Genomic DNA, 27296 nt, shown 5'->3' with positions numbered 1-27296 from the left:
TTGATTATAATTGCTTTGAACTTTAATGAAGCTATAAAACTACTTGAAGGCATCCTAGTGAGAGCATATTCTTTGAATGTTTTGTAGTATTATAAAACGATTCAAATTAAGCTATCCAATGAGGAAACCAAGAATTAACAATCTCTTCTTAGATAAGTGAAAGCTTGACTACTATATATGCTAAGAATTAATGATCTCTTGTTAGATATATAGTAAGAATTAGATATGTGAAAGCTTGACTACTATACATGCCAAGCATAGGTAAATGCACATAATAGTGAAAAATTAAAGTTGAAATTAGAAAAACCATTTTGAATATGAACTTGAAATGTTTTCATGAATATGAAGTGCACAATTTATTAGTAAACTAAACAATTAGTTATAAAATATATTGTAAAACTAATGTGAAGGCATCCTAGTGAGAGCATATTCTTTGAATGTTCTATGGTATTATAAATGATTCAAGATAGGCCATCCAATGGATACAAAGAATTAATGATTGTAAAAAATTGAGTATAATTTCTTTGAAGTTTAACGAAGCTAGAAAACTAATTTGAAGGCATCCTAGTGAGAGCATATTCTTTGAATGTTTTGTATTTTTATGAAATGATTCAAGATAAGTTGTCCAATTTTGAAGTTTAGTGAAGATAGAAAACTAATTTGAAGACATCCTAGTGAAAGCATATTCTTTGAATGTTTTGTAGTGTTATAAAATGATACAATATAAGCCATCTAGTGACGAAACCAAGAATTGATGATCTCTTGTTAGATATGCCAAAGCATCCACCAATTAGGAAACCAAGCATACCTCAATGCACATGATAGTGAAAATTTGAAGTTGAAATTGGAAAAACCATTTTGAATCTGAACTTGAAATGTTCTCATGAATACGATGTGCACGTAAACTAAACAAATTTGTTATAAGCTGAAAAACAGATCCTAAAACTAATTTGAATGCATCATGGTGATATAATTTTCTTTGAATGTTTTATAGTATTATAAAATGTTCGAGAAAGTCCATCCAATGAGGAGACAAAGTAATAATGATCGTTAAAATTGAGTATAATTGCTTTGAAGTTTAATGAAGCTAGAAAACTAATTTGAAGGTATCCTAGTGAGAGCATATTCTATGAACGTCTTGTACTATTATAAAATGAATCGAGATAAGCCATCCAGTGAGGAAACAAAAAATTAATGATATCTTGTTAGATATGCCAAAGCTTCCGTTGATGAGGAAACCAAGAATGCCAAAGCTTCTGCTGAGGAAATCAAGAACGCCAAAAATTAACAATATCTTGTTAGATATGCCGAAGCTTCCGTTGAGGAAACCAAGAATCAATGATCTCTTGTTAGATACATGAAAGCTTGACTACTATATATGCCGAACATAGCTAAATGCACATGATATTTAAAATAGCTCGTAAAACTAATTTGAAGTGAGAACATATGTTTTGAATGTTTTGTAGTATTATAAAATGATTCTAGATAAGCCATCCAGTGAGGAAACCAAGAATTAATGATCCCTTGTCATATATGCCAAAGCGTCCAATGACGAAACCAAGAATTAATGCTCTATTGTTAAAGCTTGACTACTATATATGCCAAGCATAGCTAAATGCACATGATAGTGAAAAATTGAAGTTGAAATTGGAAAAATAATTTAAAAACCATTTTGATTATGAACTTGAAATGTTCTCATGAATATGTAACGCATAATTTGTTAGTAAATTGAACAAATTTGTTATAAAAAGCTAAAAAAGAGACCGTAAAACTAATTTGAAGAGAGCATTTTCTTTGAATGTTTTGTAGCATGATAAAATGATTCAAGACAAGCCATCCAATGAAGAAGCCAAGAATTAAGGATCTCTCGTTAGATGCACCAATGAGGAGGCCGAGAATGAACGATCTCTTGTTAGATATGTGAAAGCTTGACTATTCTATATGCCATTAAGCATAGCTAAATGCACATGATAATGAAAATTGAAGTCAAAATTGGAAAAACCATTTCGAATTTGCGCGTGAAATGTGCTCATGAATAGGAAGCACACAATTTGTTAGTAAAGTGAACAACTTTGTTGGCCTGCCCATAGGAAAGGCTATAGTAATCAGTTGGTTTTGGTGGAGATAATAAAATGCTATTTTTGGCATGCTCGTTTTTGTCTTCATCCAACTCGTGCTTGCTATATTTGTCCCCATTGTTTTCTCCCCCTTCTCTCTTCTTGTTCTTCCTGTTGTTCTCTCTCTTAGCTTCGAGGGACCAAAACAATGGTGGAGAAAAAAATAATGGTTTTGGTGGAGAAAAAAATGGGGACCAAAATAGTAAAAAATCCACATCATTTTCTCTTTCTTAAACAGAAACACCTTTACTAAAGCCTTCCCTCCTAAAAATAGAATTCAGTGTGAAGTGAGAGCATGTTCTTTGAATGTTTGATAGTGAAACAAAGAATTAACAATCATCAAAATATTTCAAACGAACAGGTTATTTTGTAGATGCAAAGCATATTCTACTTAGCTACATTTGTTATGTGGCTCTGATGGACGACAGCAACGAAGATCCAGTCGTGGAGGACACGGCTTCAGGATCCAGTATATACGCTTTCGCAACAGGTCGATGGAATTCCGGGAGTCCAGACGAAAAAGATGGAGGGTCTAGGGATCATTCAGCTCCATTATGCTACCTCTCTGGTTATTGCTCTTTCCATTGCCATAGCAGCTGCTGCAATCCTCGTGTTCAGGGTATTCATTGTTGTCTGGTGGCGGCCTTTCTGTACCCGACAAGCATTCCTTAAACAGGGCATCCCTTGCCTGCCCTATCGCTTGCTCTATGGCAACCTGCGTGAAGTAGTGGCCATGAATGAGGCTGCACGGTCCGATCCCCTCCCACTAGGCTCCCACGATATTGCCCCTCGCATCCTTCCACACTACTTCCAGTGGAAAAAACAATTTGGCAAGTTCATCATGCATTTGCTCCTGCTTTTTAAGCATTACCTACAAGGCTGTCCATTTTCTTTTTACCTCACCTTAGCAAAGTATGACAACTGTTTTGTTTTTAAAACCTTTATAATGTTTTACTTTTATTTTTTTTGTTTAAAAAAACTTGCAAATTTTAGCACTGATTGTGCACTTGTAATCTCACCATATCAACTTCCATGATTATCTTTCATTCCTTCCTCTTTTTGGATTTAAAATTAATATTCCTTTTCCAAAATCTAAAATAGCACCCGTTTTCTTTAAATAGGTTTGTGCGAGTCATCCTACTTTCTTGTTCTACTTTTGACACAGGTGATCGCTTTGTTTTCTGGATTGGCTACAATGCTGTCTTGTGTGTGGCCGACCCTGAGCTTATCCGTGATATCCTCTCCAACAAGTTCGGCCACTACCAAAAGACTATTGTGAGACCTGAGGTTAAAGATCTGACAGGTGAATCTGTTGCAGTTTTGGAAGGTGAAGAATGGGCTGAACGTCGCCGCATTGTCAGCCCGGCTTTCTTTGCAGAGAAGTTGAAGGTTTTCATTCTGCATCTTTCCTTCACTTCTTTTGCCAACCCCAGCAGTGCCGAAGGTGCATTCTGCAGCTTTTCTTCAAATTTTGTGTCGACCCCCCCTAGAATTTTGATCCTGATCATGTGTGTCCAGGCAATGGCTCCAACCATGGTGGCTTGTATAAGTGCAATGTTGGAGAGGTGGCAAAGCCAGCTTGCTTGTGATGATAGCAGTGCATCCAGGATAGAGATCGATGCACATGAAGAATACAAGTCCCTGACAGCTGACATCATAGCTCATACTGCTTTTGGAAGCAGCTTCGAAGAAGGGAAGCTGGTTTTCAACAGGCAGCGTGAGCAAATGGCTATCCTTGAAAAGCTAGGACAGTCCATCTACATTCCAGGGCTCAGGTTTTACTTTTTCCTTTAAGAAATAACTAATTTAAATGTAAATACAAGAAGCATGGTGGGCAATGTCTTTTCACGTAGAAATTGTCACTGATCGCTGCAAACACATGCCGCAATGTTAATTGAAACCAATGTGTTCTTGATGTCTATAATCAGTGATGGCCTAGTTGTGGACTGTGTTTGCTTGTGAATTATGGACTTCTTGTTGCCTGATTCTGTACAAGTTATGAAGGTCTCTAGCTCAAAGAAAATGTTAGAATCATTGAAATTCCACCTTCTAGGACTGGGTGCACTGGGCTTTCCTAGTTGTCAGCACAACCCAAACATTGTTGGACTGCTGGTAGCAGTGCACATGATGGAGCCTGTGGTGCACAGTATGTGCCTGGTAATGTCTTTGCTGTCCAGCAACAAATTAACTAAGACAATCCACAACGACAAGGCAAAAATGTTTTTCAAACATCCAACCTTGTAGCCTCAAAATACAAGAAATCATGGTGGGATAAAATGCTAGACATGAGATGAGAAAGAGCTACGTGATCCATTCAAGTTCACAAGACCATTTTCTCCTGAAGCGTTTGTGAAACAGCAGTCTTATGATAGTGTGAACAAGGGAGTTATGCATGTTTGTGTTTGTGGCCCGTGTTCCTAGTGGCAGGGTGGCTATTGCAGTGATCCTTGCCCATTTGTAAGCCATCCGATCGTTCCACAAATACTTCACCTTTATTGAGCTGTAAGGCATGATGGTTTGATGAAAGTGGAGTGGAAAATAACTTACACTCAGAAATTCACATCCTTGATGTGGCTGCTTCCCAAAGAAAACTGTTTTGAAGGATCTGTGTGACTAGTGGATCTACAGATAAGTGCTCTCTTGCATGTTTGGACAGACTATGTGGCCAAAGAAGGTGAAACTCTAAACATGAAGCAGTATTATGCACCTTCCCCCCCTCCCCCCCCCCAGGTACATGGTGCGTGCCCTTCCCCAAGGGGAAAAAAAGAGGAAGTTGTACACAGAGAACCACATAAGAAGTTGAAAAGAGGAAAACGACCACAGGAGGAGAGCAGATGAAAAAAGCAAGGGAAAGGAAGATTGACTGATGCGAAGAGGCAAAATATTGGCCAAAGAGTGAAGGCAGGTTTATTCTGAAGTTGTGAATGCCTAAAGGTCCTATAAGAGCAAAAGATAACAAATTTTGTCTATAGTAGAGAGAGAGAGAGAGAGAGAGAGAGAGAGAGAGAGAGGGGCGGGGGACAGGGAAGGCTGAGGCTGGCAGGGAGAGTTCGTGCACTGAGGCGAGTTAGTATAGAGCAGCAGGGAGAGCTTATGCACGGGGACCAGAGCTCAATGCCCCTGAATTCATTGCACGAAAACATGTTAATATATTAGTGAATGTTATAGAGCTCATCTATGAAATCATTGCACGAAGTCGACTAGTAAGGTGAAACTTCGCTGACAACATTGTGGATATGTGGATGTTATAAGGCTTCATTTATTAAGTAATCGCTCCAAGTATCTGTCATGTTCTTTTTTAGGTATTTGCCAACTACTCACAATCGATACCGATGGAGGCTGAACAAGGAAATTAAGTCAACCCTGCAGCGTATTATCCAAAGTCGAGCTGAAGGAACTCCTGTAAATGACTTGCTGGGGATTTTGATAACTGCATACAGAAAAGAGCTTTCAGGAACACAGAAGAATCTATGCATGAGTATGCAAGAGATTGTGGATGAATGCAAGACCTTCTTCTTTGCAGGCCATGAGACCACCTCAAACTTGATGACTTGGACAACCATGCTATTGGCCATTCATCAAGAATGGCAAGAAAGAACTAGGGAAGAGGTGCTTCGTGTGTGTGGCAAACAACCACCTGATGCTGAGTCTCTCAACAGCCTCAAATTAGTGAGCGACATTCCCACATTGTGCTTCAGAATGTATATTGAGTTCTTCAAGTTTGCTCATATTTCATGTTTACTTTTCAATGAGCTTGTAATTGCTTCTAGCCCCTTGCTGTGTAAAAATAAATACCTATATGGATTTTAGGTGGGGATGGTTCTCAACGAAGCACTGCGGTTGTACCCACCAGTTGCTGCAATCCCCAGGCAGAGCATGAAAGAGATGAAGTTGGGGAAGATGTCTATCCCATCCAATACTTTCCTCCTCATGCCCGTCATTGCCTTGCATCACGATCCAAAATTTTGGGGCCAAGATGCACTAGAATTTAATCCACAACGCTTTGCTAGTGGCATTACACATGCTTGCAAAACACCTTCAGCGTTTTTGCCCTTTTCTATGGGTCCAAGAAATTGTGTGGGGCAAAATTTTGCTCTACTAGAGGCGAGGTTGATACTTACCATGATACTCCAAAGATTTCAGTTCTCACTTGCCCCTGGGTACAAGCATACTCCCTCTACATTTGTCACGTTACAGCCTCAACATGGGATGCAAATCATTTTAGAGAAGCTAGAGTGAGTATGCTTGCTAGTGAAGTCAACAACATTTTATAAATAAGTTGAAGTAAGTCTCAGTAGTTTTGAACACATAAGGTGACATGGTTATCAATTGACATCGTTCAATGTGGAAACAGCCAACTAGATCGTAAGTTTGCAAAGCCATACCATGAAGTAAACAACTGCATTGTGAGGTATTGCAGCTACAATATTACAGTAAGTTCTTAATTACATAGTACAATATACAGTACTATGTAATTTTGTGTAAGGGGTCAAGTTTTATATTACATACTATAAATCCCTTGATAACAACAACTCAATAGTAAGAAGTCTAGTGAAGTACATTTCATTAAAGGTTTGTGTTCATTAGCATGATCTGGACAAAATTAGCCATAGCAGGATTTATATAATGGGCTAGTGAGAAATTTACCACCACTTAAGCTGGATACACAGCAACTATCAAGACATGATATGATTTTGATGTTGGGATGAGTGAGTAGAGGGGTTGTAAAGTTGACATGCATTCAGTGTAGTTGTGTACTCTCTGTATCTTCTCTTGAGTTGAATAACTTCAATATACTTTGACCAATAATGCAAGATGATCTAATTTTTATTGGCATGATCTTTATTGGATCCCTTAGCGAGATAATCCCATGTTTTGTAGGAGCTTTTGAAGTCAAATAGCCTTAGAAAAGCTGTGCACCAAGTGCGGGTACAAACCACCCGTAAAATGCTAATTACCAACTTTGATGAAAATAAATTCAATGATTAAGATTGGTGCTTTAACTTTAATAGAGTGGTACAAGTTAGCTTATGCTAAACCTTCTATGGGGTCCATTATAGTAGCGTAACATGAATCAAGGAGCATATACCTCCCATGCTTGTCCTTTGAACTTTTTCAGTTTTATTTCTTTTCCTTAAAATTGCACACATGCATGCATGCATGCACACGCACACACGTGAACATATCATTTTTTAAAATTGAAAGAAAATATTAGAATAAATTCTTTATCAAATTTTTTGTTTTCTTTAGTGTTTATTTTATCTAGTGATTTATTATTATTCTTTTGTTTTGCTCATTTCTTTCATTTTTGTTTTTTTTCAATTTTCTTCTCTTTTCTAAACGTTTCTTAACTTTTACTAAGCATTGGGTTTGTTCAAGCAAGTTTCGACGAGTGGAAAGTAGCATGTAATGCTTGGACACTAATGATAACATGTGCTACCATGCTTACAATTGTAAAGAATCTTCTTTCAAAATTGCGATAATTCTATCTTAAGTGGTGCATTGTCCTATTGGTTGGATGGTTTAAGCATTTTTTTGGCTTAGATATGCTCTTTGGGAGAGACTAAAAAGAAATCATAGTCTTCATAAGCAATTGTAGCTTGAATGAAGAGAATGTGGACTACTTTTTTATTAGCCTTCTTCTTTAGTGCTAGCCTCTGTCATGGTTGAGTCTGCCCTTCACCTCTCGAGTGTTGATAGAAACTCAGTACAAAGACCTTTGTATAAATGAATGCTCAACTATGTGTGGGTGTGTGGATTTGTTTGTGTGAGAGCATATGTTTATACCATCGTCTACACCCATTGTTGGGTGCTAATGACGTCAGTGGGGATGTCATAGTAGCTAGTCCCTACTAATGTGTGATGGGGTTTATGGTTTCAACCTTATGATTGACTATCATGAGATTGAAATTGCATGCTATTGTTTTGTTTTTAGTGGATGAGTGGGTATGTTCGTGGATTCATCCAGATATATATGTTCTTTCAATATTTTATTTCTTGATTTTGTATGTATTTTTAAATATTATTGTAAAAAGAAATTATATATCCCTTTGTCTATATGTGTTTTTCATTGTTTTTTTATTTGTTAGATTTGTTCTAGTCTTATGAATGTATATTTTTTTGCCTACTTAGTGGACATGCAAATCTTTATAGATTTTTGTCCAAGTGGGGTGATTGTACTTAATTGAGTGATTTTTTTTAAATGGTGTGTATGTCCTGGCAACTACTTTTCATAAATCAATGTGATTGTTTGTTTCTTGGTGTTATCGTTTCGACTTTCTTTACTTCGATTCTTGATTTTTTTTGTTTTGTTTGCTTGTTTGTTTGTTTCTTCTTTTGTTTTTGTTGGTTTGGTTTTGTTTTGTTTTTACTTTTGTAGTTAAAGTCCTAAAATGTTGTCCTTCTTTTACATTTGCTTTATGTTTCTTAATCTTTTATTATGCTTGCCTTTCCCTTTTCCCTTTTGTTTGCTGCTTGCCTTCCCCCTTTCCCTTCTGTTTGCTATTTGGATTCTTTTTAAGATCAAGGATTCCTTGTGTATTTTCATGGAAGGCTCTTTTTGTTGAGCAAGAGCTCAGGATGCTTGATTGCATGTTGTTGTCGATGATATCCTTTTTAGGGCTCCATTGCTTGGTAGTAGGCTTGTCAAAATAGAGGGGGGTGTAGTCAGCATTGCCTTTTTTACGTTAGGTCGCTCATCTTAAGGAAAGCATAGTCTTAAACACCTATCATAACTATTGAAAATATGAATTCAATTGACAACAATCAATGTAAATTCATCTAATTCTAACTCCTTTTGTTTTATTTCTATTGTAAATAGTAGAAATGATTTTAGAGATAGATTTGATTTTATGGCAACATCAAATTTAAATAATTTGATTTTGGAGAAGGTACCATTAGATTGTCCAATTTTAAGTCTCTATAATTAAGTACTAATTAAAGAAACAATAACATAAGGATTCTAAATAGGCTTGGGCATCTTAGAAAGAAACATCTCTACAAATCCTATTCATATGACATAAATAATTTATGTTATTCCATAGTAGCAATATGCTTTATGTAGGGAAAATTATTGAATGTCTGTTCATTTTCAAGAACATGTGAGAAGCTAGAAAAGTACATAAAAGGAATGGTTTGCTTGAAGATTTAAAACCCTTATATTTTGCTATGGCAAAAGTCCTTCTATTCTTTCGTATTGAGCATGTGAAATGCCATTTTACTAAACCCAAGGAGTTTTTGAAGGTATTTGGACTCATGAATTATTTGGATGATACTTTTCTCTTAGATATCTCAATCTAGAAGGAAAATCAACTCGTTGAAGAAGAAAAAGAACTCCTAAGAAGAACCTATTGATGTCTACATATCATCTAAAACTTGAGAATTTTCCTCATTGCTTTAATCCAAGGTTATTGTGGAAACCAAAATTGGTTCCTTCTAGTCACTCTCAATCTGGTTTTCGCCATGCTAATAATCCTTGTTCATCCTCTAGGTGTGCCAATTCATCAAACCAAATAATTTTTGCCTCTAGAGATTACAAAAGAAGATTGCAATACTTAATAGAATCATATGTCTAGGAAAATGCTCCAGAAAAACATAGCAGGCTCTTTTCAAGCTTTTATACACTTTAGAAAATATCTATTTTCAAGATCTTGAAATCAACAATATCCATCACATTTTATTAAAACTCTTCTTGAAAAAAATCTTCAAATTTAAAGCAATACTCAAAGCAACCCTCCTGTTTCATGAAAATCGCTTTTAATCACTGTCTTTACATCCCTAACCTTGATAAGGTTGGCTTGAACTCTATTTTGAGATTGTTAATGCATTCCAAATAGGGTTAGAAGGGTTTGGAACCACCCTATAGTTGCTTTGAAATATATAAAGACTTTAGGCCAAAAGGCTTTCAATTGCTCCGACATTGGTAAAAACCTTGTAAGGATAAGAAATTAGCTATTTGTAGCAGCTTTTGTTGTTGTAAGGATAGAAAGAATGAACCTTTTAAGGATGATAAGAAATTAGCTTTCCTTCGTAGCTCTTGTTGTTGTAAGGACATAAAGTATGGAACTTTTGTCAATGATTCTTTAGGACATTTAGTTATAGTCAAGGTTCAAATCCTTCCAACTTGTTTTTTAAGGGGTACATTTTCTTAAAAGGCACCAATTTCTTCTCTCTCCTTCAAAAGAATCTTACTTATTAACAACTCTATAAAATCGGGAATCTCAAAATTTTGTATACAAATATTAGGAATTCATGGTCTTTTATAAGTTTTATCTACAATGTCTCCTAGGAGAACTAAATACTTCAAAAAAAACTTATGCTAGATGCTCTTTTTTACTCTTCCTTTTATTAATGCATCTTGGAACTTCCACAAAAGCCCTTAGAAACCTTTACTTATTGCACTTGCTTGAATACTTCTCTTACATATGTTTCCAAATGGTTGAGTTAACCTACAGTTCATGAACTTTGGAAAAATTATCATGAGAGGTAGATGTTCATGTAGATGTAAGTTGGATTTTGAAAGATTCTACAGGTGTCGTATAAGTCATTCAACTCCTCTTGAAGTGTTGAAGAGATCTTACATGTCTCTTACTTCAAACATTTGATTTTACCACTCTCTGTACAAAAATCAATTTGGAAGATTTGAAGTCTCTAATAACTTATCTCATCTCATCAATTTTCAGCTATAAATTTGAGAACGCATTAAATAAGCTATGGTTTGATTTTTGTTGGTTGAAATCTAAACATAATGACATTAAGTCAAAGAAGGAAAAGTATACTAAAATTGTAGATGCTAAATATGTATGTTCTTGGCTAATCTTTCTTTTAGACAACCGTTATATAGTTGTTGGTGAGTCTTTATTTCAACAAATAGTTGGAATTCCAATGGATACTAATTGTGCTATATTTCTATCAAAATTCTATTTAATTTACTTATGAAATTGAATTCATGAAATGTTTAATATTGTCTTATAATTTCCTTGATCATGCATTATATAGAGTATTTATTGTCCCAAATATTCCAAAATTCCAAGACAATATGTGTATAGATTCAAATACTAGATTGCAATGTGTTAGATCTTAGAATTTCTCAATATTTCTTAGGCCTAAACATCTTTTAGTAAGGGCTATAAACTCAAAACAACAATGAAATCAATTTGAATTGTTTTGCATTCTTATTATGTCTTTCGAATATCAGCTTTTGGTACATTTAGGATTATTGACATTAGGAGAGGTTTGGGCCTAAAAGCCACTTTCAAATTTATAATTAGGGGAGGGGGAATGAGAGACTGCCATTTGAATAGTAATGTTGGGTCCCCTTTTCCAAGAAAAGGGGTTGGTCAAAGATTTACCATATCTAGTGGAGTCTCTTTTTATTGATTCTCTCTCTTGTTATTACTACTAAACCTCTCTCTTTCCTACTTAGTCTCTATCCCTTCTCCCACCTCTGACTTCAGCCATCCACCTCCTCCCTCCCTCTCTTCAGTCACCACCACCTCCTTCCTGCTACTCCCTCATCCACCACCACTTTCTTCTCCCTAGCCACTACCACCTCTTCCCTCATCCACGACCACGTCCTCCTCCTTTCTCCTTTCTCCTCCCTCCCTCCCTCCTATAACCACTCCCTCCTCCTCCCTCTAGCCACTACCTCCTCCTCCCTCCTTTCTAAAGCCACTACCACCACCTCCCTCCCTCTAGCCACCACCACTTCCTTCTCTCTCGAACTACGTCCTCTTCTCTCCCTCCAACCACCATCACCTTCTCACTTCTCCATCCCTCCCTCTCTAACTACCTAGGTCCTCTTTCCTTCCTCTAGCCCCCACCACCTCCTTCTTCCTCCCTCTAGCAATCACCACCTCCCTCTTTCTCAGCCTACAAACCCCATTTATTCATACCACAAAGAGCTAGGCTATAGCTTTGTAAAACATATAGTATGTCTTCACCTCCCATTAAAGACCAAGGGCAACTGTGACATATCTAGATGAAGCAAGGATGGGAATCCATGAAAGGGCCTCATAAAGTAGCCAAGAGGTGTGTCTCATTCCCTCATCATTGGAAAGGTCATATTCTCGGCTCTCAATTTAGAAAGAACGAGAAATGGCTAGTGAAATTACAACATGTCTACACCTCAACATTGTTAAAGTTGGAGCCAAGGCGAGAGGAAGGAAAAGGAACATTGTATGTTTAATACTTTCCTTATCTCCTACTTGCATTTATTTTGACAATGTTACATTTGAAACAACAACATTGCATTTTAGCATTAAATGAGCACTAAATTTTTTTAGTTTTGAATTTATTAGATCATACCCTAGGATCTAAATTTAGAGTTCTATTATAATATGAACAAACCTTAGGTAGTCCCATGTACTTGAGATCCAAAAATTGTAAAACCATGTACGTGAAACAAAGCTTTGTACGACCCCTCATTATATTGGTAACACAATAAGCTCATTTAGGTTGTCCTATTCCTATATTTCACACTCCAAAATGGGATCTCAATAGTCCAAGCATGTGTATGAAAATCTAAGAGCAAGATAGATGGACCATTCATTAGTGTAATCATAGCAATACCACTTACCTTTGATGTGCTTATATTTATGATAAACTCTTTTCTCAAGGAAATTTACTTTTTCTACTTTATACTATGACCAAGATATAATGTGCACTTTCTAAGTGTTCATTTAGTAAAAAAATATTCATTTTCTTTGCGATTTAACCATTTATATAGATTTAGCTAATAAATATACACATTTATTTATGGTTTCCTCTTATCTTTTAACATTGAATATTGAAATTCTATAAATATGGCCCACTGTGAAGATAGTGGGAGAGAGGGAAGGAGTCTCACTTGTGGCTTTCTCACATGCACAATGGGGGAATACACACAAAGGTGGAGGCTAAAAACAGTTTTCCTCTTCTTAGTTGTGTAAGCCAAAAGAACTCAAGTACAAAGAAATAGAAGAACCCTATATGTGGGTCTCAAAACCAAACTCAACTAACTAAGGTGGCTTACTAACTGAGCCACAAACTAGAGTAGATAAGGATAGCTGTCATTCAGCTATTATTCATGGTGGGCGGTGTACCAACCACATCTGCAGCTAACAAGTCGGTGACATAAATACACAACGGTCACCCTGGCATATCGCGAGTTGGAGCTCGATATCTCAACACTCCCCCTCGAGCTCAATCCCAATTCCTGCACACCAAACTGAACTTGCGCAGCTTCTCTGCGCCCAATGCTTTTGTGAATATGTCAGCTACCTGATCCTCTGTGCTGACATAAACTAGATCAATAAGACCTAGTAAAACCTTCTCCCGCACATAGTGATGATGCACCTCAATGTGCTTTGTTCTAGCATGAAAGACTGGGTTATTTGATACTGCTCATGTTGTCACAATAAATGACAACTGGCCCATCTGTAGACTGATGCATATCATAAAGTAGCTTATGCAACCAAGCTACCTCACATACAGCCATTGCTGCACCCCTGTACTCAGCCTCTGTGCTCGACAAGGCAACTGTAGGCTGTTTCTTGCTGCTCCAAGTGACTGTAGCACTCCCAAAAGAGAACACATATCCACTGGTAGATCGTCTATCAGAAATACTACCAGCCCAATCAGCATCAGTGTATCCATGCAACTTTATCTGAACCCCAGCCTCATAAAATAGTCCATACTGCAATGTGGACTTCACATACCTGAGTATGCGTCTAGCCGCATCCAAATGCGGTTTCCTTGGAGCCTGCATAAACTGACTTACCAATCCATTCTTCTTTTTAAGACTTTGAGTCTTTGACTTCCAACAATGAATAATGCTACTCACTTCTACCTTTGTTAAGCCTTCTTTGTTTGGAACCCATTCACGTTTATTTTGCAAGCAACCCTCACGAAGCTATTTCATTGTATACCTTTTAGGGAGACTTTTCAAAGGCTTTGGTTCATACCATAAAGCTGTAAATGTTGTAGGAATTTCCTTGTCATCCCTTGCTATTTTAGTAACCTTTGCCACCCAAATTGGTCCACCTTGGTCATCAAACTCTGATTCTACATCAGGTGCCAAAACTGCAACAAAAAGACCCTCTCGAATTAGGCTCGAATTTCATCAACTGGTACAAACTCTGGTAAGGGCATATCACCCTTTCTCCCACAATATCTTTGAGGTAAAAGAAGTTGCTCTGCTTCTTCCATATCTGTCGTCATATTTCTATCTAATTGATATCCTTCTAACTCGTTTTGTGCTGGCAAAAAAGATTCTACATATTCAATGCTCATTAAATTTTCTTGTCCTTTTATGTATTCGACAAGTGTTTCATTTGACTTTATTATCTCCATCTTTCTATTTGACTACTCCGGATATTTTTTCATCATACTTCTAACATGTGAGATAAAGACTTCCAATCCTTTCATTTCATTTGTGTGGAGTGCTTTGTTTTTTGCAAGAACGAAGGTCATTTCTTGCAATGGAGTTATTCATTCTAATAATGCATATGGCTTACTCCATGAATCATCTCCATCCACTGAGTAGTGCTTCCATTGCATCATGGGAGTACTTTCATGCATGCTAAACCGGAAGTTGTGTGGATTTGTGTGCCCTAATAATGCATCATCTCCTTGATTTAAATGTGGCTCTATGAATGCTTTCCAATCTACCATCCTTTCTAAAATAGCCACTTCTAATTCTTCTCTTCGGAGAACCTCCAATTTTTTTCCCTATTCGACTAAGCATATCCTCCATTGTTAAAACATCCCTTGACTTCAACTCCCCAGAGATAACACTAAATATTTGATCTATGTCCTCATGTGTATGGCCAACAAGAAGAATACCAACTTCCACCTCTTCAAATATTTTCAGACCAACCAACATAGAACACAAACAAAAAATGCATCTTTTTTTGTTTTCTCTCCAGCAATTGTCAGCTTGTATCCACAAGATTTGAGGTAAACATCCACGTCCCTCTTTGACCTTTCGAATTGATTTCATGATGGATTTGGTTACTATCGTGTTCATGCAAACTATCAATCCATATATCACAAAATAGTCAAAAATTGTGTACTAATACTCCACACAAGTGAGTTTTTAGTCCACGTTTACCCTCCAATGGAGGTGGGGTGCATCTATATCTAGGAAAAGTTGTTGTGTTTTGATCCATGCCATCAATGGTGATGCACATGATGCACATGAACTTGTCAATATTTTGATATAGCTTCCTCCCTCCAATAGGCATATAACATTCTATAATCTTGCACATGATGTAAATGGATTGCTTGCCATTTTATATATCTTCCTCGAAATTCCTCGCAATGTTTGACACATTGGTGGATGCATTCCCTTGTCCTTGGAATCTTCCTCTGTTGGAATGATTTCCTCTTTGCTGATCCTAATGTTGTTGAGGATGACGTTGATGCTAAATTTGATGCCAATTTGTTATTAATGATGACCACTTCGCTGGAATGATCTACTTTTGCCTCTACCTCTACCTCTATCTCTATTTGAAGCTGTAAATGCTTGATCATTGGAATGACCTTTGCATGCGTGAATGGCTTGCATCCTGAGTTCTTCACCAAGTAAAACTGACTGTAGTTCTTCTAGTGTTAGAAATTTTTATTGAATGGCAATACTTTGGACTAGATTCTCGTATCCCTCTCCTAGTCCATTCAAGATGACTTGAACCATTTTTACTGGATTTATGGTCTCTCTTGCTACTGCAAGTTGATTGTTGTTATCCTTGATTTTGAGTACATAAGCATGATCGGTTTCACTACTATTGCAAAAACTCTAGTTGATTTGGTTTCTCACACTTGGATGATTTGGTTTCTCAGTATGAGAATCCTGGAAGTGTTCTTGGACTCGTAAAGAGCTGCGAACATATCCCATGCTTCTTTTGATGTCTTCACTGTGTTGAGTTGTCCTAGCATGACATATTGCACATTTTGCTTGATCAAATAATATGCATACTTGTCTTTCTTGTCCCATTTTGCCCATGCTTGGGTAATGGCAAGATCTGCTATAGGTGCAGACACTATTGGTGTAGCTGTAGATCCTATTACTGGTGCTACGGCAACAGGTGGAGTAGAGTTACTGTTGAATGGATCATCCAATGGTCTAGGTGTAGACCCATCGATATACTCCCATTTGTTCTCAAGTTCAAGAATGGTCTCCATTCGATATTTCCATGTGCCATAATTGGAGTTGTCTAGCTTAATAGATGCCTCCAAACTAAGGTTGCTAGTCCTAGACCAATAAATAAACTTAAAGTGTTTGTGAAATTACTGTCTGAATCAATTGCAAAACACTGAATGTATCAATTGCAATCTGAACTATTGGTGAAGACAGAGCTGCAATATATAATCCAATCTATTACAAGGCTTGTGGAAAATGATGCCGGGAATAGCCAAGAGGCTTTACAAGACTTGAATAAAGTGCACAATGTCGAAAAATAGCCAAATAGACTTTACAATGATGGCATGTGTGTGTGAAATCAAATCATGTGCTATCTTCCCACTAAACAATCGGTCAATTGAACACTTTGAAATCTTCTCATTGAACTGTGGAACGTCGGGTTTCAAGAAATGTGATGATGTGAAGCCGCATGTGAGCGTAGGGACTGACTATGAGTAGGAACTATTTAGGAATTTTTTGACATGGCTTCTATTGGGTATTTTGGAGTTCTCTTCACTATGTATGATCTAATCTACTTTGAACTAGATCTAGACCACCGCCGAGCGATGTAAAAGCAGCAAATAATTCATTTTCTTTGTTCGTTTTAGGTGCTGGGTCAGATGCGTCGATGTAAAGGCTGATGTGCATGCAAGAATTGGATTTGCCTTTAAAGCTCAAAAGTGTGTGATAATTGCACTGAAATGTGTGCGTAATGTGACGAGCATATAGAGCAACAAATTGAGCGTTTTCCCTTTTTAAAGCACCCTCAAATTCTTGCTAGATCAAGAGATATGGCTTGATCTATGTGGAGCAGCCAAAAGGGTACTAGTGATGATGTGGCACTCAGAGTCACATGTAGGGCTGTGCCTACCAAGAGGTGTGCCTGCGAGGCACTATGCTTAGGTGGCAGATGAGTGCAAATGCAGTGTGCACAGTGTGCTTGCGGAGAGGTGACTATGCTTGGCAAGGATCAGTGCCACATGGTAGATGATGATGTGGTAGTAGCTCACTGTGCACTAATGAGGTGTCACTACTACTGAGGTGTCTTGATGACATGGTAGTTAACTCAGATGCTGGTGTGGCATGTGGATGAGGTCCTACCACGTGGCATATCCTTAACCAAGCTAGCTAACCAAGGGTTAACTTCATCTAACCCTAGCTAAATGCTATCTGGACAACATGGTAGTCAGCCACATGGTCGAAGGTTGAAACCTTGTGAATCTTTGAAGATGATGGCGGTGATGTTTTGGTAGTAGCTCACTGTGCACTAATGAGGTGTCACTACTACTGAGGTGTCTTGATGACATGGTAGTTAACTCAGATGCTGGTGTGGCATGTGGATGAGGTCCTACCAGGTGGCATATCCTTAACCAAGCTAGGTAACCAAGGGTTAACTTCATCTAACCCTAGCTAAATGCTGTCTGGACAACATGGTAGTCAGCCACATGGTCGAAGGTTGAAACCTTGTGAATCTTTGAAGATGATGGCGGTGATGTTTTGAGGAGAAGAAGAACTAGACAACACCTCCTTACGTCGTCGTAGGCTTTTGGAGGTGCTGGCATTTGTTTGTAGATAGGTCTCTTGAGTCGTTACACTCGTTGTAGGGAGCTTGTTGTTGCTAGAGAAGCAAATCTCTCACTAAGTCTCTCCCTATCTCTCTCTCTCTCTCTCTCTTTTCCTAAGGAGACTAATGGATAGAAATCTCTCCCTAGCTCTATCTGAGAACAAAAAAAAATGGACGGAATTTTCACTCTCGAACTCTTGGATTAAGAACACTCAAACCTGAAGAAGGACTCTCACTTACACAATCAAAGTCTCTCTTTCTCACATAAAAGAAGAAGAATGAGAGGAAATTCTTCTTTCAAATGAATGGAAATCCTATGGATGAAAATTTCTCTATCACTCAATGCAAACCTTTCATCAACGAAATGAAAGGATGGAAACACTCAATCTTCAATCTCACACAAAAGAAGGATGGCACATCAGCAGAAGGCATAACCATCAGTAGAAGGCATAACCATGCTCTGATACCATGACAAAATATGAAGAGGGGAGAGGAGAAGAGTGGAGATGAGGAGAAAGGGCACAGCCAGAGAGCACACCACAAATGACTAACTATACACTAGGTTTAGTTGAAAATGGCAATGGATAAGTGTTGACTCCCATTTCTCACTCATCGGTTGGGATTTTGGAGTTCCAGCAGAAGAGAGATATTTGCAGATTGTCTTGCTGAGTTTGATTATGCAATGGCGCCCATGTTTTGAGGCATCTCAGGTTCTATTTTTAGTAGCGGTCATTGCCATGGGACCATGATTTCCTGAGAATACCTTATGCAGATCACTCTGGTTGTAGGTTGAGCCGTGTGCACTCATTCATGGTGTGCATTGGGTTGCAGTGGATGATTTATAGGCCATTCGGCTACATTGCGATCCTTATTGGATGCACTGATAGGCTAAGATTGCCTTGTGGGATGCAATTTTTTATGACCCTTTGCACATGGATGCTATTTTACGCTGAGGGATAGCTTTGACACATTGCAGTTGATGCACTGATAGTGATATGCTCTCTTGGATGAGATATTGTTGATGCATATGCCCATGGATGGTGTTTATGCTTGAGCCATTTGGCACTTATCGGCATTTTGGATTGCCATTGCAGTTGGCATTTTCTTTTGGGCCAGATTTGCTCATATGGATGCATAGTACATGCACATGAGTTAGCTGTATCTTTTGATGCTTTGAGCTTTGAGTTTTGGTGATATTTCACTCTATTGTGGCATAGACATTTGGGTGCGCCTGGTATTCGGTGTGATTCTCTCTTGCATGCACTAGCATTTGGGATTTTGCTTTATTTGCATCATGGCATCCTCTTCCATGTCTAAAAAGGAGTTTTTCAGCATTAAAGGGACAAACTTTTTTTTGTGGAAAGAACAGATAAGGGATGTGCTTATTCAAAAGAAGCAGATAAAACCCTTGTAAGGGATTGCAGCTAAGCCTATAGCTATGGCCATAGATGAATGGAATGAGTTGGATGCATTGGCAAAGTCTACCATTAGACTTCATCTTAGGGAGACAGTTTATTTCACAGTAGTCACTAAAAAGACCGGAAGCTTTATGGAAAAAGCTGTGTGCTACATATGAGAAAGAGACTGCCTCAAATAAAGTCTATCTCATGAAGAGATTGTTTGAGCTACACATGAAGGAGGGAGTATCCATAGTTTTGCACTTGAATGAATTTAATATCATTTTCAGTTAGCTTCAAGCTCAAAAGCTAAATTTCGATGCAGAAATGAGGGCAATATTTCTCTTATGCTCATTACCATCCTCATGGGATACTTTCCATACTGCTATCAGTAACTCTGCACCTGGTGGAGTATTGAACTTTAATGATGTGGTTGGTAGCTTGTTGGCCGAGGAGATTAGATGGAAGTCAATGGAAGGCAACAAGAAGGATGCAGCCTTAAATGTGCAAAGGGAAAAATCACAGTCCAGGGGGAAGTTTCAAGAAAGAGGGAAGTCCCATAGCAAGTCTAGGGCACGGAACATTGAGTGTCACTATTGTGGCAAGAAGGGCCACATGAAAAAGGATTGCTACAAGTTTAAAAGAGAGCAAAAGGATAAGAAAAAGAATGCAAATTGGGGTGCAAATTAGAAGGAAGAGAGTCCAAGGGAGGACAAAGGAAAGTGAAGATCGAGGAGATCAATGCAGACACACATGATAGTGACAATGACGTTCTCTTCATGTCTAGTTTATATACAGAGTTGCTTACCACTTCAGATGATGCATATTCCCAGGATTGGATTTTGGATTTTGGTGCTTCATTCCATGTTACTCCCCATAGGGAATGGTTCTCCACTTATGACAGTGGAAAGACAGGTTGTGTGCATTTTGGAAATGACTATGCATGTGACATAGTGGGAGTAGGTTACATAAAGTTTTCTTTTGCAAATGGGTCTGAATTTATTTTGAAAAATGTGAGACATGTACCTAAGCTGACCAAGAGTCTCATTTCAATGGGTCAGCTAGATGATGCTAGTTTTTCGACCATCTTTGGTTATGGGAGTTGGAAAATTCAAAAGGCCTCTATGCTTTAGGCTAGGGGTGCCAAGTGTGGGACTTTGTATCCCTTACATGTATCAGGAGTGTTTGATCATGTTGTTGCAATAACCGAGCAGCCAACCACTTCTTTATGGCATTGCCGGTTGGGCCATATGAGCCAAAATGGGATGAAACTCTTATGCCATTTGGGTTATGTAATGCATTTAAGTTTCTCTGATTTTGAATTTTGTGAGCACTGTATCTATGGGAAGAAGACTAAATCAGCCCAGAAAATAAGGGGAAAGAAAAAGTTTGAAAAGCCTTTAGACATATGTGGTCCCATGCCTACACGGTCATTGGGCGGGGCTAAATACTATGTGACATTCATTGATGATGCAACTAGGAAGGTGTGGGCTTATGCTATAGCTCGAAAGAGTGATGTGTTCAAGGTATTTCAAAAATGGCTGGCCTTGGTTGAGAATCAGTCATGTAGAATGTTTAAATGCCTACGAACTGACAATGGTGGAAAGTATCTCTCTCATGACTTTTAGCATTTCTGTGATACACGTGGGATTAAGAGGGAGCTCACATCCCCTCATATTCTAGAGCAAAATCCAGTTGCAGAAGAGATGAACCGTACCTTTCAAGAAAGGTTGCAATGCATGCTTTCTAATGCAAATCTGCTGGTTTATGGGCTGAGGCAATGAAGACTATAGTGCACATGATCAATAGGTCACCTAGTAAGAGTTTGGATGGTGGTATTCCTGAAGAGGCATGGAGTGGCAAGAAGCCCTCTTATCTCATTTGCATATATTTGGGTGTGAGGCATATGCACATGTGCCAAAATAGCTTTGAAAGAAGCTAGATCCTAAGTCTAGGAAATGCATCTTTCTAGGTTATGGTTAAAGTTCAGATATGGCTATCGCCTTCAATGCGAAGAAGATGCATAAGGCACTCCATGAGGGATGTGGAAATGAGGAGAATCACTTTCTAGGATGTGAATCCACCTGCATATGTTGATAGACAGCAAGCTATCCATGCACCAAATGTGCAAGAAATGGTACCACCAAGTACTCCTATAGGTATACAATCAAGGGTAGATGATGGATCATCTATTGGTGGAAATGATGAGCCAAATGTGGCTGATATGCAGATGGTTTAACAAGCTGAAATGCCCTTGAGAAGATCATCTAGAGTGTCTAGACCACTTGATAGGTTTGTTCCAGGGGTAGACTATGTGATGCTTATTGATTGCGGGGAGCCTTCTTGCTACAGTGAGGCTATAAGTGGGAGCATGCTATGCAATCAGAGGCCTGTTTTCTAATTTTCTTTTAAATAACTCAACAAGAGACAACAGAAAGAGAAAAGGAACTTTTCTCCACATGGATCAACGTCTCCATGGATTTGTGAAAGGGTCATAGATAAACTCTCTATGTATTATTAGCCCTTCTCCATTGCAACTTGTATCGCTTCTCTTTTGGAGCATCCACTTCACCCCCCCCTTTGACCTCCACCTCATCATCTCCCCTCCATTAAGGGGAGGTATGATAAATGGAGGTGACCTTTCAAAAACCATCATGATGATGGTTAACAAAAGTGCTCATAACTCTTTAACCATAGCTTGGATTAATGAGATGTAGACATAAAATGTAATGTACTTTTTGTGTTGTATTTGACTGTGTACTCAAAAATAAAATTTGGCATCTTTCTAGGACCCTTTCACTAGCAAAAGGGTTCATGGAGATGTGACGATGGTCATAATTCTCAAACTATATCTCAGAGATGAATTGTAAAAAGGATAAATGATGTATTTATAAAACTCGATCCAGCCAAATGATCAATATAATTTTATAAAAAAATTGGTCTTCCCAACATTATGAGAGAGAGAGAGAGAGAGAGAGAGAGAGGATTACCATGCCAAACATGAGTATGTACATGATGCAGTGCACTTAAAGAGACTCTTCCTCTAGAGGAATAGGAAGAGGAAGACGAAGAGGGAGTGGAGGCAAGATGAATTCAGCTAGCCAAGATGTTGGATTCGAGAGATTTAGCGGTGGGACACATGAAGAGCTTCTCTATGATGCTGAGGGGGAAGACCAACATCATGGAGAAGGAGGAGAGCAAGCCTCAAGTATGTAGATGATAGTGAGAGAGGTGGGGACCACATTGGTTTTGGAGGCCAATGATGCCAACTTTGAATTGGAAAGTATCATTAGCAAATGGAAGGTTTTTAGTAGTTCAAATTAATATCCTTGAATACCCTTATGCACACCAATCATTCGTTCAAGGGTTAGGTGGTATGTAATAGTCCTTAAGGTGTGTGGGGACTCCATACCCTAGGGTACATTTTTGGATATGGTCATGACTACAATATGCAGCATTACATCTAATGCTTGAAGGAATGTACTTGTGGTATGACAAGAATAACACCATATCTGGAGTGTTTTGTGGTTTGTGGTTTGGGTGCACATTCTATGTTGGTATTGTATTTTTGGTGCTACGTGGTTGGTAAGTATTTGTGTGGAACTTGGAGACAAATCTAGAGGGGGGGGGGAAGCATCAAAAGGGTGCACAACACCATTTCTCTAGGAAAGGGTATATCATGAAAGGTCATTGCAATCAAGCTCGGAACTATAAGCTCATGGGTTTGAATCATACTCATGCTGATGTGGGGCTTGCCAACTTTTTTGGATTGTACTTAAATGTTGTCATGTTTTATTTAGCTTGAATCTTGTCTAAAGAAATTGTTGTTGATCCCCAAACGTCAATGTGGGGGGGGGGTGTCACTATTTTTGGATCGTACTTAACATTATCTTTCTTATTTCTTGCATTAAAATTTTCCAATAATGTCATCATCATCATCAGGGTGATCAATGAAGGTTTGTTATTATAGTAAACTTGTTATGGTGCATATTTGCTCATTTTAACTATGTATGCATGTGAGCTTACATATATGGCTCATCTTTCTTCTTAAAAGTAGACATAACCTTAAGAGCTTTAATTATCTTATTACAACTCGTGTGAGATGTAGGTTAGAGCCTAGTAACATTAAATGTTAGCAAATAGAATATGTTAATAAACATTTTAATTATAAAGCATTCTTGATGCAGGTAAACCACATTGAAAATTGATAGCTATCTTTTGGAATCAAAGATTAAGACAAAGTCTATGATTGAAAACGAGGGTATATTAGACCTTGCTTCTTATTTATCTCCTTTGAAAAACATTGATAGACTCCCCAATGTTGGCATTGGGGGGTTCATGAACATTCGATGTTTTTTTTGCTATCAAGCATCTAAGAATTCTTTTATGGATTGCATGCATTTATTATTTAAGATGGAAGGTTTGAATATAAGGTTTAATTATGAAGTTTGAGATTGTTAGATTTGTCTTTTACTTTTTCCTAAAGGGGAAGGGTACTAAAAGAAAAGGAAGAGGAAGGGGAGGAGGTGCTAAGAAGAGAGATATGCCTATATTTCCACGTCAAGAATACCATGTTGAAATTGGATATTCTTGAAGAGAATGCAAGGGAGCATGATGGGATAGATACGAGTGTTGATAAAGAGATAGGAGATGATGAAATGGGAGATTGAGAAGAATTTCAAGAGGATGCAGTAGAGATGCATGAGTTTTTGGGAGAATTTGAAATGTCTAAGGGAGGAGATATAATCTTTGAATGTAGGAATTTTTGGGCCAGATTGTGCTCCCAAAGTTCCACGTTATAGATTGATGCCAACAATGAAAGTTAGAGGTCTAAGACATGATCTTTTCCCTTTAAAAAGAGCACTATTATATGAGATATATCTTCCTGAGAAAGGGACTTTCATTGTATCAATTTTTATGCTTGATGGGTCTTCTAGCCCTATAAGAGAGGAGGTTAAAAACACATGGGACCCATATTGGAAAAAACATAATGAGGAGTTTGAAGCAAAGCTTGCTACATGGGAATTTATGAGAAATATGGTGTTCTATGTTTGAGAAGGTAACCATCGTACAATGGCATGGATGGAATTGATTGAAGAGAAATTTGCAGATGTTGAGTGGATGCACATTCAAATCATGTGCACTATCAAGACCAATGAAATTGCTTTGGTCATAGATCTTCGCATACTCAACCAGTAAGTGAATCCTCTTTGTCTACATGGAAAAATGTGATGTGTAGGTTGCATTTTTGAATCTTCTTGTACTAATGGAAACAGTTTATGTGTAGGTTAAATGAGCATCCAATCATAAAGGAAATTTTGATGGATTTTGTTTCCAATGGCCTTACACTCTGCCAATGTAAAGATTCGGATTTTTTAGGATATATATCTAGTGAGGAGGCTAAGCAAATCGAACTCTTGAGACAAAGAGAATTAAAGGGTAGAGCTCCTTGGTCTCCTTTGACAAGAGCAATCTTGGGAAGATTGGTGTTCTTGGTATGTCATAGTACAAACTAGATTGCATATATTGAATTTAGTTAATCTTGAATGTGTATCTAAGACACAATTAATTTTTTTTGTAGGTGGACTATCAACATGAATTAGATCAAAAGCTTTCTCAACTATCAAGTGGCTTATCTCACAAGAGGAGCAAGCAAGTGAAGAACAAAAAGAAAAGCAATTGATTGAAAGAAAATTTGGTGCAAAGATGGGAAAGGTATAGCTAATCATAGATATCTATTCCTTTAGTTTTTTCTTCATAGTTGCGAATTCATAGAAGATTGTGAGCCCACTTGTTCTCACATAGATGCTGTTATTGATGCATGAGGTTTGGTTTTGTGTTACATTGGTAGATATTAGCAATTATAAGTTGTGGGCTTGGAATGGAATGGTAGAGAAGCCTTTATTCTCTTGACTTTGAAGGAAAAGATAGTGTTGCAACAATAGAAAAACTATTTTCTATAGCAATATCTACAACTAGTAATGAGAGCAAAAGAAAATGATTGGTATTATTAGATGCACCTTCTTGCTTGCAAGCACAATTTGGGATAAATGGTAGAGGTGACAAAGTGTTTATCAAGTAAATTCTTGTAAGCATTTGTTCAATGTTGTCTTTAATCATTGATGTGCTAGATTAAAGGTTCTTCTTCATTGTGTTGTAAAGTGGGTCACAAAGGAAAGCTTTTTTAAGCAATTAATCCAAGTAGGGAAGAAGCTCATTGAGAAAGTTGAGAAGACCTTCACAAAGATTCAAATTCATGAGTCTCTGACATTGGATGATTACTTTGAGAATATAAAGCTAGAAGCTAGAGGTGGTTTTCTTGAGCAAGTTGTGAAACAAATGGAAAAAGGGCAAGTCTAAGGAGAGAGAGTTAGAAATGGACCTTGCTGCACATCATCTTGTATGTAGGTAAAAAGTAAATCTTTGGACATTTTTGTAAATGGAATTTTCATAACATCCAAGAATTCTGGGTGAATGTCTATTTTTCCATATGAGATGGTTATTTGATTCTTCCATATCTTCATTTTTCTATTTCTATTTTCACATGAGATGGTTCTTTCAAATGGTTGACAAGATGAAAAATGTCTTAAGTGGATACAATAAGGCTTGATTTATTTGATAGGTACATGAAGCAATGAAAGAAGGATGAGAAGATAAGAGAGATTCTTCCTCTTTGTAGGACTTGGACTGCAATAACTAATTTGGATGGATTTATGTATAACGAAAGCATGATCAAAGGAAAAGGCAAGTTAAATGAGTGGGAAATTTAGTATTGTCCACAGTGGATCGACAGGGCAAAAGGTTTTGTTTTTATGGAAGAGAGAGGATCATATGAGCTCTATCTCGACAAGGGAAACACCACATTGAAAGTGAAGGACAACGAGGTAAGACAACTCGTGGAAAAAGGCAAAACATTGAGCTTCATAGTGATATGGTGCAAATAGAGGAGGGAATACATGATGTAGATTCCACAATGGACTCTCTTACACAAGGTATAGTCCAAGCTTGAACTTGTTAATATTATAATAAACAAATTGCATATACTAAGCATCTTGTCTTTTAAAGATTGATTATAATTATTTTTCTCATGTTTTGTGTGATGGATTTTGAGTACATTACACCACAACACCATGGGATCTTAACAACCTATCAATCACACTAGCATAGAAGGTTAGAAACAACTATTCTTTTTTTTACTACTACATTTATGCAGTTACAATTGAGTACTTAAGAATCATTTCTTGGCTTTTGTAGGATAATGATTATTTAGTCTCCTTTGTCGATATACCATGACATTTTGTCAAGAGATTTAAAACAATAATGATCCATATAAATACAATTAAGACTAATGATGCAACATGGGTTTTGCCCAAATACCTACCAAAAGGGCATACCTTGTTGATGGAACTTGTAACCCATTCCATTAAGCAACCACATAGTGCCATTGAAGCACATATTAAAGGAATTTAATTAACATATGTGCAACACTTATTGTGGAAATGTATAAGATCGAAGTATGAAATGGCCCAAATATATTACAATTACGTGCAACATATTGTGCCACACTAGTACCATTTAGTCCTTTTTAAATGCTTTTTTGATGCTTAAAAATAAAATAAAATTGCATGATCAAATGTGTTACGCTTTACATAAACCTTCTTCACATGAAAATGATGCCCATGTGGTTACCACATTGCATTGAAGGATATATATTGCACATGAAATCAACTGAAGAAGAAATAGTACTTCAGATGGTCAACTATTTTTAGCTCGTCATGATTAGAACTGTAAAGGTTGTTTAAACGTTTTTCCTTAAAGATACCCTTTATAAATGCCAAAAAGTGGGCTTGCTTTCAAAAGTACTTAAAAGTCAACATCCTTTCTTGGAAAATGCTTGTTTTACACACCTTTGCAATTTTGAATAAGTATACACATAATGCTTTAAAAGACTATAAAAATAAATTGTAAAATTTATCATTCTATCATGCAAGCAAGGGTTCTAACAAATCTTGTGTTTGCAATAAAAACAAGCTTTGAAAAGTTCATTGATTCTTAGTTAA

At 37.5% G+C, this 27296-nt stretch overlaps 1 protein-coding gene across 2 annotated transcripts; it reads left to right on the top strand.

The window, feature by feature from the left end:
* Positions 1-2414: 2414 nt before the first annotated feature.
* LOC147894441 (cytochrome P450 709B1-like) lies at positions 2415-6688 on the top strand. 2 transcript variants are annotated; one of them, XM_087385398.1, is made up of 5 exons: positions 2415-2685; positions 3283-3506; positions 3636-3892; positions 5420-5786; positions 5928-6688. In XM_087385398.1, the coding sequence occupies exons 1-5, from the start codon at positions 2535-2537 to the stop codon at positions 6354-6356; spliced, it is 1428 nt and encodes a 475-aa protein (XP_087241524.1). In that variant the 5' UTR covers positions 2415-2534; the 3' UTR covers positions 6357-6688. The 2 variants fall into 2 exon arrangements, with proteins under 2 accessions (XP_087241524.1, XP_087241523.1); XM_087385397.1 differs by having other exon boundaries at positions 2417-2947.
* The last annotated feature ends 20608 nt before the right edge of the window (positions 6689-27296 follow it).

This window comes from Dipteris shenzhenensis, chromosome 14 (assembly GCF_047967505.1).
Source record: "Dipteris shenzhenensis isolate YYH24624 ecotype China chromosome 14, Dip_SZ_1.0, whole genome shotgun sequence".
Lineage (NCBI taxonomy): Eukaryota > Viridiplantae > Streptophyta > Polypodiopsida > Gleicheniales > Dipteridaceae > Dipteris > Dipteris shenzhenensis.
Note: the sequence above shows the minus strand (reverse complement) of the source record. Positions and strands in the feature narration are given on the sequence as shown.